Raw genomic sequence first — 16919 nt, 5'->3', positions numbered from 1 at the left:
TCTGTCCTTTATCAAGCCCATCTTTGCATGAAATGTTCCCTTGGTATCTCTAATTTTCTTGAAGAGATCTCTAGTCTTTCCCATTCTGTTGTTTTCCTCTATTTCTTTGCATTGATCGCTGAAGAAGGCTTTCTTATCTCTTTTTGCTATTCTTTGGAACTCTGCATTCAGATGGGTATATCTTTCCTTTTCTCCTTTGCTTTTGCCTCTCTTCTTTTCACAACTATTTATAAGGCCTCCCCAGACAGCCATTTTGCTTTTTGGCATTTCTTTTCCATGGGGATAGTCTTGATCCCTGTCTCCTGTACAGTGTCACAAACCTCAGTCCATAGCTCATCAGGCACTCTGTCTATCAGATCTAGGCCCTTAAATCTATTTCTCACTTCCACTGTATAATCATAAGGGATTTGATTGAGGTCATACCTGAATGGTCTAGCAGTTTTCCCTACTTTCTTCAATTTCAGTCTGAATTTGGTAATAAGGAGTTCATGATCTGAGCCACAGTCAGCTCCTGGTCTTGTTTTTGTTGACTGTATAGAGCTTCTCCACTTTTGGCTACAAAGAATATAAGCAGTCTGATTTCAGTGTTGACCATCTGGTGATGTCCATGTGTAGAGTCTTCTCTTGTGTTGTTGGAAGAGGGTATTTGCTATGACCAGTGCATTTTCTTGGCAAATCTCTATTAGTCTTTGTCCTGCTTCATTCCTCATTCCAAGGCCAAATTTGCCTGTTACTCCAGGTGTTTCTTGACTTCCTACTTTTGCATTCCAGTCCCCTATAATGAAAAGGACATTTTTGGGGGGTGTTAATTCCAAAAGGTCTTGTAGGTCTTCATAAAACCATTCAACTTCAGCTTCTTCAGCGTTACTGGTTGGAGCATAGACTTGGATAACTGTGATACTGAATGGTTTGCCTTGGAGACGAACAGAGATCATTCTGTCGTTTTTGAGATTGCATCCAAGTACTGCATTTCAGACTCTTTTGTTGACCATGATGGCTACTCCATTTCTTCTGAGGGATTCCTGCCCGCAGTAGTAGATATAATGGTCATCTGAGTTAAATTCACCCATTCCAGTCCATTTTAGTTCTCTGATTCCTAGAATGTTGACGTTCACCCTTGCCATCTCTTGTTTGACCACTTCGAATTTGCCTTGATTCATGGACCTGACATTCCAGGTTCCTATGCAATATTGCTCTTTACAGCATTGGGTCTTGCTTCTATCACCAGTCACATCCACAGCTGGGTATTGATTTTGCTTTGGCTCCATCCCTTCATTCTTTCTGGAGTTATTTCTCCACTGATCTCCAGTAGCATATTGGGTACCTAATGACCTGGGGAGTTCCTCTTTCAGTATCCTATCATTTCGCCTTTTCATACTGTTCATGGGGTTCTCAAGGCAAGAATACTGAAGTGGCTTGTCATTCCCTTCTCCAGTGGACCATGCTCTGTCAGACCTCTCCACCATGACCCGCCCGTCTTGGGTTGCCCCGCAGGCATGGCTTGGTTTCATTGAGTTAGACAAGGCTGTGGTCCTAGTGTGATTAGATTGACTAGTTTTCTGTGAGTATGGTTTCAGTGTGTTTGCCCTCTGATGCCCTCTAGCAACACCTACCATCTTACTTGGGTTTCTCTTACCTTGGGCTTCTCCTCACAGCTTCTCCAGCAAAGCACAGCGGCTGCTCCTTACCCTGGACAGGGGTATCTTCTTACCGCCGCGGTTCCTGACCTTCAAGGTGGGATAGCTCCTCTAGGCCCCGCTGCTCCTCGGGAATCTCCTCCTGGCTGCTGGCCCTGTCCTCGGGTGTGGGTGGCTCCTCCCAGCTGCCGCCCCTGGCCTCGGGCTCGAGGTGTCTCCTGCCAGCTGCTGCCCTTGGACTCGGGCTCAGGGTGGCTCCTCAGGTCACCGCCCCTGGCCTCCGGTGATAGGTGGCTTCTCCTGGCCGCCCCTGACCTCGGACGCGGGGTGTCTCCTCCCAGCCGCCCCTGACCTTGGATGCAGGATAGCTCCTCCTGGCTGCCGCCCCTGACCTCGGACTCAGGGTAGCTCCTCTTGGCTGCCGCCCTGACCTTGGTCACGGGTTGTCTCCTCCCGGCCGCCACTGACCTCGGACACGGGGTAGCTCCTCTCGGCTGCCGCCCCTGACTTCTGACGCGGGATGTCTCCTCCCGGCCGCCACTGACCTCGGACACGGGGTAGCTCCTCTCAGCTGCAGCCCCTGACCTCGGACACAGGGTAGCTCCTCTCGGCTGTTCCTGCGCCGTCGCAGCCTGGCACTCTAGGCTGCTGCCCCTGACCTCGGACGTGGGGTAGCTCCACTCGGCTGCGGTTATTGCGCCGGCTCTCAGTGGATGTTATCTCTGGGATGTTATGAAACATCTGAGCAGAACCATTTTCAGGTTGAAATATCTCTTTGCTATTTTTCTCTGTGCAAATGTTACTATCAGTTCCCATGTGTAAGTCACTTCCAGATGAGGGCCATTCAAGCAGTGATGTTAGGAAGCACATTTTTAGAAACTTTCAGTTTCTGATGGATGCCCAACATGCAAGTTTTTATGCTTCCATAAGGGGAAAAAGTCATGAATAGGAATTGTGTCTCCCACCATCTATGCAACAGTGCTTAGTGTTAGATCATATCAACAGTGCTTAATTTAGATCATTTAGGAGTCAATGGAATATCCACTATGTGCTAAGACTTGTGCTAGACACCGCGGGTATAGAAAGGAGCAAAATGTTAATGTTCTCAGTATGGAGTTGGAGACCAAGAAATAAATATTTAACATAGTTGTCAGAGTGATAGTCACTATGGTGGAGGTAATGAATGAGCTGAATTTTGAAGCATGGGAAGTGCATAAGCTTGGTTCCATTCAGAAACATCAGGTCTGCCAGGTGCTGGGAATCCCACTGAATGGACTCTGAGCTGACTTTGGGTACCTGCAGGCCCATATGGGAGCTCATATGTGACTAGAGGTTGTCCCAGGACCTAGCCCTGAGGGGTCAAGAGAGATTTCTCTTGCATGGATGCTTCTCATAATGCTGCCACATGAATAAAAATCACCTGCACTTCTTGAAACTTTGTCCTACTTTCTAAAAATTATAATGACTAGCCTTGTGCCTCTAACACTTAATGATATCATCCATAATTTCTTAAGTTTGAGGCTTCAGACTATGAAAAACAAAATAATTCCTTACATTAGCAACTTTTTCTATCTCCAGAGAATTATAGAAAAATGTGTATATATTTTTATTTATTAAAATGTGTTTTCTTAATTTATGGATGGGGAGAAGGAGTGGAAAGAGACCAAATATTTTAGAAATTGTTTCTTTTCCCTTGGTATTTTCATCTCATTTTTTAAATTTGTATATTTTGTCTCATTTTTATTTTTTGATTGCTGGACTATCCATGCCCTTTACTTCACTCTTTTCCTCATTGTCCTTTATTTTAGAAACTTCCTATTTGCTAACACAACTCCAATGTCTCTACCCAAGGGAAGGAAAGAAACAGTTGTGGAATTTTAATTTTTCTGAATCCTGATACATTTTGGTAACTGCTAAGATTTTGACATATGAGAATTTTGAATCAGTGAATAAAATTGTTTTCAAATTATTTAAAGAAATCCCATGTTATCTTAGTTTCCAGATTCACTAGCAACAGATAATTTCTAGTCCTTTATTCAAATACTTTTTTCTCACAATAGATCCATTTTTGTATAGTTCATTGTAGTTCAGTTTGTCATGATTTTTTTTTGTTTGTTTTGAAGTTTCGTACCAATGTCTAAAAAAAGAGCCAAATTATCTTTTCTAGTTTAAGATAGGAGACTTAGCACTTTCTAAGGAAAGATCACATAGCCCCTGTTCTCAAAGGGCTTCTCTCTGTTCTAATCTTTATGTACAACACAGCTAAACCTAACCTCCATCCTTTGGGTTTTCACAGCTTGAAGTCTGTATAAATGAGTGGAATGTTCACCACACTCTCCACTTCTGCTTCTAATCTCTTTTAAAAAAGTATCCTCTTTCTTCTTGTAGCAAAGTGTTGGTATGAGGCTATCTTTGGCCACCAGGATGGCTTAAAAATAAGAAAGATATATCTGCCTAGCAGGAAGTCCAGAGGGAGAATAGATACTGGTGATAAAGTCAGCAGGGGTGTTGGTGCCTTCCCATCACCCAGGCTGCTATCTCAGAGCAGTTGCTCCAGGATGCCAGCCTGCTGCCAAGGCTGATGGACTCACAAGCAAATGATAGCAGTGCAGAGAAGGAAGAAATGAGACTTTCCTCCCATGCTTCTCTCTCTCTCTCTCTCTCTCTCTCTTTTTTTTTTTTTATCATCAGTGAGGAGCATCTGTCCCAGGAAACCATCATGAGACTTCTCCCCATATCTCCCAGGTCTGAATTACACCACATGTCTAGACTGATCACTGGCAATGGAATACATGGTAGGCTTAGATCAGTTACAAATCACCCAGGGACTGGGAGAGAGCCACTGGTGTCTCTTAATTAAGCCACAATGTTTAATGACTTTGCTCAACTGTGTGAGCAGAAATAAGAATAAGTGAATAAGAAAGACAGAACTGTCTGACCATTGTCGGGAGGTGTGTGGGAGAAGGAGAGGGTGGAAGAGTCCTCACTGGTTCTGAAGAGAATTAGAATTGGCTCTATTACATCCCCGGTGGTAAAGATAACTTTGCCAGGCTGTGGACAGGAGCTCCAGGATGCTGCTCATCATGATGGGAACCCACTCATTTTTTGGCTGAAAGGAGAGGGGGACGGGCTGTTTGTTCTTAGTAAACTCTCAGGAGATAGTCCTAGCAGCTTTGGTGGAGACTGAGACTTACACACAGGGAGGCAAGCTACCTGGCCATGAAGGCACAGATACACAGCCTCTCAACCCCCATCAATTTACGCTCACTCACGGATTCCTGGGCTCAGCCATAGACTCTGTCAAGCCGTTGGAGGGGGGCTTTGCCCAGCAGAGCAAAGCTTTGTCTCTTCCCCATGTGACTTCCAAGAAGCCCCCTGGGAAAAGGCTGGTTGGGGTCTGTCCAAAATCCAACTCTATTCTTACATTGACACCAGAGGTTCCCTGTGGACAACTCCACTGAGCACCAGTGCCGTTCCAGTCTTGAGGTGTGTGTTCAAGCCATTTCTGTTTTTTAAATTTGCACAGATAGGAAAAGTCATTGAATTCACATGATTATTAGATACTTTTTATTCAGGCAATATTTATCTTCAAAACTCCTACTTCTAAAGTTTCTGTTTACTCTTTTTTTTTCCTTAAAAATAAAAGGCAACTTGTATAATTTGTTAGGATACCAGCATTGAAACGCTGCATGGAACTTGTCACCACAAATGAAAATATAATCTAAACAGGAGCCAGGAATAGCAAATTTGCCAAACAAAAATATCTGAAACACTTCTGCTCTTATTTGTTCTTCATTTTTATCTGTATTGTTACTATTCATTATTTTTTTACTATCTTTATGTAATACGCCTATATGCTGCTAATGTGTTTGTAAACTAAGTCTTGAAAAGCATTGTTGTTGTTTAGTTGCTAAGTCATGTCTGACTCTTTGCAACCCCATGGATTGCAACATGCCAGGCTTCCCTGTCCAGGACTATCTCCCAGAGTTTGTTCAAACTCATGTTCATTGAGTTGGTGATGCTATCCAAACCATTTCATCCTCTGTCATCCCCTTCTCCTCCTGCCCTCAATCTTTCCCAACTCCAGGGTCTTTTCTAATGAATTGGCTCTTTGCATCAGGTGGCCAAAATATTGGAGCTTCAGCTTCAGCATCAGTTCCTCCAATTAATATTTAGGGTTGATCTCCTTTAGGATTGACTGTTTTGATCTCCTTGCAGTCCAAAGGACTCTCAAGAGTCTTCTCCGGCACTACAATTCAATAACATCAATTCTTCAGTGCTCAGCCTTCTTTATGGTCCAACTCTGACATCCATACATGACTATTGGAAAAGCATAGGAGGTGGAATTTACCTATAGGTTTTAGTTGATTTGCACTTTCATTATTCAGTATAAGGGCTTCCTTGATAGCTCAGTTGGTAAAGAATCCCCGGTTCAGTTCCTGGGTCAGGAAGATCCACTGGAGAAGGGATAGGCTACCCAGTCCAGTATTCTTGGGCTTCCCTTGTGGCTCAACTGGTAAAGAATCTGCCTGCAATGTGGGAGACCTGGGTTTGATCCCTTGGTTGGAAAGATCCCCTGGAGAAGGGAAAGGCTACCCACTCCAGTATTCTGGACCAGAGAATTCCATGGACTGTATAGTCCATGGGGTCAAAAGAGTTGGGCTCGACTGAGTGACTTCCACTTTCTTTCACTTTATTCAGGGTTACCAACACTGTATCTCAGAATCATGCATGCATGCTAAGTCACTTCAGTTGTGTCTGACTCTTTGCGACCCCATGGACTGTAGCCCTTCAGGCTCATCTGTCCATGGGATTCTCCAGGCAAGAATACTGGAGTGGGTTGCCACGCCCTCCTCCAGGGGCCCTTCCTGACCCAGGGATTGAACCCAGTCTCTTATGCCTCCTGCATTGGCAGGCATGTTCTTTAACACTACTGCCACCTGGGAAACCCTCAGAATCACTATATCCTAGCTCTCTTCAAGTGTATAGATAAAATAGAGCAGCATTTAAAGTGGGGGAAATTTCCTTTATTCATCCTTGTGGAAGACGTTGCTGGGGTCCCACCTGTCCCCTGACTGATTAGCATTTCCTGTACATGGACCCAGCTGCCTCTTGGGCAGCTCTGCCTGAGATATCCCTGGCTGTCAGGGCCTCTGTGCTCCAGCAGGGGAGTTGATACTCGCAGGAGCAGCCTGAGCCAGTAGATGAAGGGAGCTGGTCCCCGCCCTTGGACAGAGGAGCCCAGAGGTGTGTTCTATGCCTGCCCCCAGGGTTCTTCCACAGGGTTAAGCCCCAGTCATCCACTGTGATAACTGGCTTCATAACAGGCCTTTGAATGGCTCCCTTCCCTTTACTTCACTTTGCTACCCCCTTGCCTGGATTGATTACCTGCTTCATATTCTGTCTCAATGTTTGCTTCCTGGGGACACCAAACTAAAGAGAGTTCTCTAGAACAGAGCGTGCGTGGCTCAATACCCATATTATCTTTTAAAATCTAGTTATATAAAGCTCAAATGCTTTTGGGGGGATAAAAATTTGGATAGATAAATGGCAGGGGGAAGGGAGGAAGGAGTAGTTTATGAACCTACCAGTTTTTAAGATCTTTTAAGAAACACCCCTTCCTATAACATTTTTATTCCGCATTCCATAATGTATACTGTGGTTGTGTGTCTGTATATGCATTACTCTAGAGAATGATATATAGATGCTGAAATTCTCAGGTAGTTTTCTTTTTTTGAAAAATCACATGCTTATTAACTCTCATAGGCTATTCAGGTAATGCAAACATAGACCTCCCTCTGCAGACTGTTGGTTTGTAGAGGGCAAATAGTGTGTGTTAGTTGCTCAGTCATGCCCGACTCTTTGCAGCCCCATGGACTGCCGCCCACCAGGCTCGTCTGTCCATGGGATTTTCCAGGCAAGGTTTGTCTGGGGCAAATGGTAAAGAATGGTAAATTCACGTCTTATGCTACTTGGAATTCACTTGGGGAGAAGGCAATTCAGCTAACTACAAAGTAGTTTCTGTGTGCAAGAGTGAATGTCCTGGGGCTCCAGTCTATAGATTTTGTCTTTTTTCTTTTCTCAAAGGAGGGTTAGAGGTCCTCACCCCAATCCCTGGCTCTGTTATTGCATCTGTGATGAAGTTGTTCAACTATTTTTACATTTGTTGGCCTTCCTCATGATTCTGAGGTTTCTTGGAGGGCAGGAGTTTTGTCCTTTCCATCTTTGTATCTTTGTTTTATCCTTTTCATCTTTGTGTCCCCAGGATATGGCATTATGTTTGGCATATTGATAGCAGTCAATAGATGATGAAATGAAAGAAACATGGAACTTTTGATGTGAAGGTATTTGGCAGTGGCTGGCTGGTGCCTTGTGTGGACCCTGAAGTCAAGCTCAGCAGAAGAACTTTGCTCCCTAGTTGCTGGTGTCTGCTGTGGGCACTTGTCCCTGCACTCTATGGTGATGTCATTTGAGCCCCTTCTGTGCCCAAACCCTGCAACATGCCTGTGATCAGGGGTAGGGAGGAAAAGACCAGATGAATCAGAGTTTTTGCCCTGAAACAAACTGGAGTCAAGAATTTAATTGTTAAAAACAAAGGCAGCTCATAGATTATAGCATATGATGATGATCTGTAAAATAATTTTATCCTTTTCTCTGACCATAGACATTAAAAATGTTTCTGAATTGCTGAAAGGAAAAACAACTGCAATGAAATAAAATTCTACCTGTAGTATAGTCTTCACTAACACCTACAATTTTTTTCAGCTACTTCGTTAGGTATGTTAGTTCCTGGTTTTCCCATTTTTTATTAATGTGCCGTGTTTTTTTTTTAAATAAATATCACTCTACCATTTTTCATGTCCCTTTAGATTTTAAAGGGGATTAAATAACTTTTAAAAGGATGTTTATGCACTCTTATGATCCTTCTACCCATAAATGGCCCTAAATCCCTCAGAAGATCCTAAATTTTAAGACAAAAATAAAGGGAACAAAAATCAACGTAAATGGGTCAGAGTTTTGGAGGTTCCGTTTTAATTATCTCAAAGTAAGAGCTTTATGGGACTACCTCATGGTGCTTCTGTGACGCATAATCACGTGGGTCAGGACTCCAGATGCTGATATGAGCAGTCACCCGCTACACAGTGGAGGCAGAGGGGGATGTGTGCTGAACACAGATGGCTCTTACAGCTGAGGGGGTTGGGGAGTCAGTGAAAGCCAAATTTCCAGGGACATCAGCTGGAACCATGCCATGGAAGTGGCTCACTACCACTGCCCCCAAGCCCACGCCATTTCTTAGGGTGGTGTGTGTGTGTGGGTCCTGTGCCCACCCTGTCCCTCCACAAGCTCACCCCCAAGGCAGGGTCCCAGGTTGGTCCAGTTGACTGGCAGAACCTATGTCCCACATTGGCATCCCAACTCAAGGCAGGCGGGAGATGGAGGAATTGCTTGCTGTCTGTTTGCTTTTATCTAGGGAAGGCAGGACCCAGGGCTCAGGGATCTACTATAATGTAGGGAGGCTGTCTAAAGATGCTGTGCAGCTAACATGACAGATGTCTGCTACAATAACGTCTCATGAAAATAGCAGGCAAGTTGTCTAAATTGTTAGGCCTCTAGTGTTAAAAAAATGTGTAGCAAAAAGATGAGAAGGAAATATACAAAATTGTTAATGTTGATTATCTCTGTGGTGGATTGTGGTCTATGTTTTGTTTTCAGCTTTTTCTATAATAAAGATATATTTTCTTATAAATTAGAAAAATAAAAGCTGACAATTAAATAAAGGATTAGTTAAAATAATTGCTGCCTTACTAGATGGATGAAAACTCTTGGAAGTCCTGAGCAGATTGAATAATCTGCTAAATAGGTGAATATTTAAATTTTTTCAAAAAGCAAAAAGTTACTCTCTTATTTAAGCTGAGGTTAAAATCTATTTCCTTTGACTTTGCCCTCAGTGGGTGCAGTAGCTGCTGATCAAATTAGAGAGTCATGGCAGTTTAAATCAGGAGGGCCTCAAGCATCACTCACCTTAACTTTATAGCACCCATCTCGGTTTGAAGTTTTAGAAAACAAACATAGACACACATTTGTGCACACTGATCTATTGGCTTCTCCAAAAGACCCAAGGGCAGGGGTCACGAATTCTCAGAGCTCACTATACCACAGACACACAGCAGGTGCTTTTGCACTCCTCACTGAGGTTCCAGGGTTCTTAGGCAGTTTGACTTACTTGCCCCTTGAAGATCTTTCCTGCACTCCTATTCCTTGCTGGGCACAAGGAAGTGTGCAGTTCCTGCTTTGGAAAGACAGCCATGACTTCTGCTCTGGGGCTCCCCTCCCCGTCTGGGAGTTCTGTGCCCCCCGCCTCTTCTGGACCTAGTTTGGGGAGCATGAACTATTTTCAAGGGCTCAGTGTACCTAATGTTCTTGCCCCTGATCCATCTGGTTCTGAGGGTCTCTTTCTCACTTCAGGCAGGGAGGACCCTCATCCGATTGGTCAGGGGCTCCTTCAGATCTTTTCTCTTTGGCCTTGGTCTCTCCTTGGAGAATCAAAAGCTGGGAATTTGACTCATGTTCTCTGTAGTTTGTGGTGTCACCTTTTTTCCTGACACAGCCTATGCTGCTTGTTCAATGGGAAATATGTGAAAGGCTACAGAGAAATTTGAGGGAAAACAACCCTGAACATCTCAAAGATATCACCTACCCCATTTATATGGAAGGTGGGCCAATTTGACAGGAGTGAAATTAGCTATAGTTATCCAGATTTCCAGTCACTCTCTAAAGTTTGTCAGTTCACTAGTGATTCTAGAAAGAAACATTGCCACTCAGGAAAGAGAACAGAAACTTTGCAAAATTAGTGAGTCTGAGGGGGTGCCTGTCTTTGCAGCTGCTAAAAAGTTTCTCCCAAATAGCTGAAGTTCTGATAAAATAAATATCTGTCATGTTACTTAGCAGTGGTTGACAGACTGTGTCACTGAGCAAGGGCAAGCTTCTTGACTTGGTAAGTTTCTTTGCTCTCAGCTGATATGACTCTCACACTGTGTGACATGCAATGAGTTTCCTCCATCAGTTTTAGGTAAGAAAGGTCATGTATCTTTGCTTCTGCTAAAGATGATTGTATTAGATGTTACCTGCCTTGATAGCCCTTCCTTTATCTGCAAACCTGTGGACAAATGAGATTTGATGCTCTATCATCAGGCTGCCAGATGGGGCTCAGATAACTGTATGTAAAATCCCATGCTCTGTTGCACAGTAGTTGATGTTTGCAAGGAAAAAGTAAGTATCTTAAAGCTTTTGATAGCATTTGTTCCTTCCAAGTAAGAGAATATTGCAGGTTTGTGTGTGACTTTGTATCGCCATGCATGTTAACCACTGTGACTTTTACAACTGCAAGTTGGCTGGGACATGGTGAGTACTGGAAAAACACCATGAAGATGTCATTTGGCTGCAGCTTCACACATCCGTCATTTCAAGCCCCTTTATTATACCAACAGTTTGAGATGCCACTCTTAATAACATGAGGTCATTTTAAGCCAAATTCTTGCTAGAACAGTCTCTCTATAGAACATAATACCAAGCAAGAATTTCTCTAGAATCCACTCCATTATCAAGTAGGGGTCTGGTAGGGTGTTCAAGACCTAACAAAACCCATGTGATAGCCCCTGTCTGATGTGACTGGAGGTGGTCCTTGGTTATATAAGGGAACAACTTTAAAATGATGAAATGCCATATAACTAAAACATTTATGCCCAATTTAAGGAAAATATTATTGTACATTTTCTCTCACTTTTTGATGTGCAGCAATGTCTAACATCTTCTCATGAGAGGTCTCTTCATCTTTTTTGCATACACTTGATTAAGTTTTCTAAGTTTACCTTCTTTAAAATGAAGTGAAAATTTAGCAATCTCAGTTCAGAATGCTAGATTTTTTTACATTTTTAAATGAATGTATTAAAACTGTCTTAACAGTTACTTAACAGCAATTTTTTTGCAACTTGTCATTATTAACCATTGTGGTAAATATTTGACCTAGTTTTTCTAGCAGAAACAACACTCACTCACCCTTCATCAGTTTGTCACATTTAAGTTACAGATTTATAATACTGGGTACCAGTGGCACAAACAAGTTTGGGAATAGACGCTGTGACTTGGGTAAACACATATCTCAACTGGAAGGTAGTCCAGAGAGTGCCTGCTGGCTGCAGCATCCCCAGTACAAACAAAGGCATCCCTGGGCATCTGTTAGAAAGGATGGCAGAGCTCTGGTTAATCTAGGATTAGGTTATAGGGCCTTTGATTAAGAGTTTCTACTATAAATATATTTTCATTAATATGCATAGGTAGAAACTCTTAAATAACATTACTACAAAATGTATTCTAGTACAGGTCCTACAGAACTTATCTTAATGAACAGCTAAGGCTCACTTCTAATCAGTGGAATCTGTCTTCACACATAATTGGTGCGCTAAAGTGCTTCTCCCTGGCAATCTGTTTACACCGTGGCACTGTAATTGGTTTGTTCATCAGTCTTTCTTTTGGGAGATGGGAAGAGATAATGTTTTGGTCCACTCCTCATTAGTTATCACAAATTTTAAATTAATAAATTGGAGAGATGATGAGCTCTTGTTCCATTTATACATGCTTGAATACGTCTGTCAATGTTTTTATATATTTTTTTCTTCTCCTCAATACTGATAGCTCCTAAATACTCCTAAATAAAGAATGATATGCTAAGGATAGTTTTAAAAAGAAAATAAATAGTTATTAATTCTGCTGATTTTGAGTTGATTTGGAAAATATTAGTGCTGAGAGACAAAGAGAAGCATGTATATTTATACGCAGAGTCAGAGAGGAAAGGAGAAAGTCAAAAAGAGAATCAGATGCAGAAACACAGTGACAGATTTTATAATTATATTCACACACACACACATATATATGAATTAATATACAGTGTGTGAGAGAGAAAGAGAAACAGCAAGATAGGAATAGCGAGAGAACTAGAAAAGCAGACAGAAACAGGAAAGCAGATAAGGAGATGCAGGTAATATACAATGAGACTGAGAAAGACAGAAACAGAGATGTCCTGAGAGGCAAAGAGAAATGGAGACACCTAGCGGCTGAGGGAGAGCCACCTCGGCCATGCCCACTCAAGCTTAGTTCTGTCTCCGCTGGTTTGAGCAGAGGGGAGGGAGGCAGGTGCAGAGGGCCCCACCAGGACAGAGGCAGGCCAGGTCTCCAGGAGTCACAGGCCAGAGCAGACCTCTGAGTAGGTTATGGCCTGGGCATTAATTAGATGGTCCTGTACTGCCGGGGTCCCGCCCTGGTGGATCCAGGGAATTCGAAGTGGGGATGGAGTCGGAGTCTGGGAAAGGACTATTTAATTAGAAATATAAAGAGATTAGGAAAGAATAGTGTAGTAGGAAAGTTACTGGAGAAAAGAGGCTGAATAACTTGGTTTACATGGAAAACTAATAAAACCTCGAGACAAGAGGTTTGCACCATCTGCATCAGGCCACCGGTGCCCACTTGAATAGTGGAGGGTGCCCCACCTTGGGCTCCCTCTCACATGAATCTTAGAAGCCAGGGAAAGTAAGTAGACTTGGCGAGCCTCTGCACTCCAGATGGGAATTCAGCCGGAAAAGGGGGGGAAAGAACGATATGGGGGAGCCCAGCATCGGTGCAAGACTCACAACTTTATTTTCAAAATCAGCTTATATACCCCAAGTTGTACATAAAGAAATAATGGAATATGCAGAGTTATGCAGGGGCAGCAGTCCTGACCCTCACTGAGACCAGGCTTTCTTTTTGCATACCTTCCCGTATACAAAAGGTCTCAGGTGGTTTACATTATCTTCTGGCCAAGAGGCCTGTTAACATTTTTATGGCTCTCTTCCTAGATAAATGTCTATCAACCAGAAAAACTCTTTTTCCCTAGAAGTATTTTTTCTTTACTCTGCATCACCCTCAAAGTACTAAATAAAGTTACATTCCGGTAGAACAAAGGTGCAGTGGGTTATAACAAAGAAAGTACTTTACTCAAAGATCTAATGTTGCTAATACCAGGTCTATTATCTGTTTTTTCTATATTCCAACTATATCTACAAATAAAAGATATGAAAATTTTGCAGCAAGTATTGGCTCAACAAATGAAACCTTTAATCAGTCCTATTCTAATGATTTTGACTCCTCAGAAGCCCCTACATTCCTAGGATGTTTTAAGCCTCCTGTGCCTCTTGCGGTCAGAGGCCACAAACAATCACATGCGCAGCTGTAAAAGTCCGGCAGGCAGGCTAGAAAGCCATCAGAGGGGTTTTTGAATTGAAACACTCTTATTATGCCCAGGAGATTTATTATCTAAAAGCTCTAAATTAACTTTTTCCAGAAAAAGGTGGTGGGGGGACAGCCCCCTGTTTATGTCAGAAGAGTAGGTGGAAAGTATAATACAGTAAAGCAGGCAGACTCTGGTTTTTGGGGGTGGATGCTCAGGAAATTCCAGGGGAACCCCTGAAGCCTGATCACACCCTTGTGTTTTGTCAGGCTTCCTTCCTCATGATGTTTGCCACGGGCAGGATTCCTCACGCTGGCTCCCGGCACTGTACCACTGTTCATATCTATTCAATGTGTATTTTAGTTCTCAGTTCAGTTTAGTCGCTCAGTCATGTCTGACTCTTTGCAACCCCATGAACCGCAGCACGCCAGGCCTCCCTGTCCATCGCCAACTCCCAGAGTTCACCCAAACCCATCTCCATCGAGTCCTCTGTCATCCCCTTCTCTTCCTGCCCTCAGACTTTCCTATCATCAGGGTCTGTTCAGATGAGTAAGCTCTTCCCATCAGGTGGCCAAAGGATTGGTTTCAGCTTCAACATCAGTCCTTCAAATGAACACCCAGGGCTGATCTTTAGGATGGACTGGTTGGATCTCCTTGCAGGCCAAGGGACTCTCAAGAGTCTTCTCCAACACAACAGCTCAAAAGCATCAATTCTTTGGCACTCAGCTTTCTTTATTTTAGTTCTAAATGTATTTATTTATTTATTTATTTATTTTTGCTGCAGAAAGGTACTGAAGGAAATCTGTATTGGAGAACTCAATCCAAATGAGACTGTGCAGGCCACTTTGGAGGCCCAGCTCCTTTCCAGGCTGAATCACCCAGCTATTGTCAAGTTCCATGCAAACTTTGTGGAGCAGGATAAGTTCTGCATTATCACAGAGTACTGTGAGGTGAGACTCTCCTTCTGGTTTTGAAGTCTTAATAAAAATCTGTTTCATAGTAAAAAGGTGTCTGTAAAGAGATATCTCAGAAAGTTGAATGAGCCAGCCACAAAGTGTATATAAATATTACCTGGAATATTGTTTCTTGCTGCTAAGAGTGATCGTCTCTATATAACTGGCAAACTGTTTTCTGACCAAGGGTTCCTTTTTTGGGGAAAACTCAGAATCAATGTATTTTAAGGAGGAATTGCTGCATAAAAATGATCCAGCATTTTTTTGGTGTGTGTTGATTGGGGGTGTATACTTAAGCCTCTTACAATGGTTCGATTAGATGGACATTTAAAGCCATAACAGAAGCCTGGGCAGAGCAGAGGGATACTGCTGGAGTCCTGGATTCTAGCTCTATGCTTCATTTTCCCCAATGGAAACTTGGAAGTCAGAATACAGCTCATTCTCCCCATGAAAAGTCTTCATGTTAACTGACTTGTGATTCATGGCTTCAGGTATTTGCAGTTTTCCCTGCCATTCCATGCTTCCCCCAAGTGAATGTAATAGTTGTGCATTTTACTGAGCCCCAAGTGAATATGAAGTTGCTGAGAAAGATGCCAGGGGTGGGGCTGGCAAGGTGCAGTGTAATGTGGGTCTGTGTGTTCACTCCTGAGAGGCTAGAGAGAGGGGAGTTACAGGAGTTGGGTCAGAAAGAGAATATCCAAAATTGACCCTGCTCAGGAAGTATCTCCTAGAACATTCCTAGAGCTAGCATAAGTCAAATGCAGCAAAGAATCTTGTGTTTAGAATGTGTTCATTTCAACATCTGGGTGTTGCTGGAGCCCAAGAGAAATGATGCTAGGAAGAAAGAAGTTGCTCTTTAGAGTGGGTGGCAGGCCTGTTTGGCTCAGAGAGTGCTGGGTATTTGAGATGCAGAGAAGAAGAGGGAGGAGAAGCAACTTGGAAGGAGTAAAGATAGCAACAAAACTCAGCCTTGATTTGCTTTACACAGTAGCTGGTGTGTCCTGCAAAATGAAACCAGTAGCCAAGTTAGAATATTTGAAAATTTGATACTGTCCAGGTCTTAGCTATTCCCCTTCAGGACGGTCTCCCTGGCACAGCCTTGCTGGGAGTTTGCCCATCAAATCTTGTTCCTCCTCTGCTTGAAGGAGAAGGAGGAGAAAAAAAAGAAAAATAACCAAAACATTTAAGTGCTTATTTCTCCTTCATCCAATGGATTGTTAAGAAAATCAGTAAAATGATGAGGTGTTCAGAATGTGGCTAAGAACACCTACTCCAGCAATTATGTCACTGATCCATGAAAAATCCAGGGATTTACAAATGTAGCTACACTGTGATCCATCAGCCATAATTTGATCATGTTTTCTTTTTGCCCCATTCAGTTAATAAACTACCATCTGTGGGAAACAACTGACTCCCATTGCTTTTACTGTTACTGCTACCTCTGCTGCTGCTTTCAGCACACTTAATTTTCCACAGAGACTTTCTCAGTTGTAAAGTGTTTTTCACTGTAGTAAGAACTGTTCGGTGGAACTTTGTGGGATGATGGTAATGCTCAATGTTTGTGCTGTCCTGTCGGAGTCCAGCTCCAGCAGCCAGGGGACCAGCCTGAAGGGATAAGCAGTGTCGGCAGGAAATGATGTAGCCTCTGGATCGAGGTGCGGGACTACCTGTTTATTTCAAGTATCAGGTTTTCTTTTATACTTTTTCTAAAGCATTAGGTCAGAGGTTTGACATTTTCAATTTCCCCTCACCCAGATTATTGTCTCATTGTTGCCCTTCAAACAGAGTTCCTGCTTCAGTGATTCTTTCAGAATCGTGTTTACTTGTGATTACATTGTAACTTATATCTGGGCCACATACTATATTCCTCAGTTTATTTCTTGTCTTTTTAAATCCTGTTTGCCTCTAGTATCTAAGCTCACTATCTCCTAAACAGGCTTCTGACTATTCTTAATTATTCCTAAACCCTAACTCAGCAAATTTCTTTTGCCATAAACATTTCCCTCACAAACAGGTCTCAGATAACAGTTTTTCCCATGGCCTCAAGCTGTGGCCTACATGCTCATC

The 16919-nt window shown here is 42.9% G+C and overlaps 1 protein-coding gene across 15 annotated transcripts in view; it reads left to right on the top strand.

Moving 5' to 3' along the window:
- Nucleotides 1–16919, top strand: part of NEK11 (NIMA related kinase 11) — a 281512-nt gene that overhangs the window by 51401 nt on the left and 213192 nt on the right. For 8 of the 15 annotated variants that reach the window (XM_027960535.2, XM_012103638.4, XM_004003344.5 and 5 more), the window contains one exon: nucleotides 14684–14849. The exons of 3 other annotated variants lie outside the window; for them this stretch is intronic. In XM_027960535.2, coding sequence (XP_027816336.2) covers nucleotides 14684–14849 — 166 coding nt within the window. Of the gene's footprint in view, nucleotides 1–14683; nucleotides 14850–16919 lie in introns of those variants that run through there. 4 more of the 15 variants (XM_042237180.1, XM_060395911.1, XM_042237196.1 and 1 more) reach the window with 3 other exon arrangements.

The sequence above is a fragment of the Ovis aries genome, chromosome 1 (genome assembly GCF_016772045.2).
Source record: "Ovis aries strain OAR_USU_Benz2616 breed Rambouillet chromosome 1, ARS-UI_Ramb_v3.0, whole genome shotgun sequence".
Lineage (NCBI taxonomy): Eukaryota > Metazoa > Chordata > Mammalia > Artiodactyla > Bovidae > Ovis > Ovis aries.
Note: the sequence above shows the minus strand (reverse complement) of the source record. Positions and strands in the feature narration are given on the sequence as shown.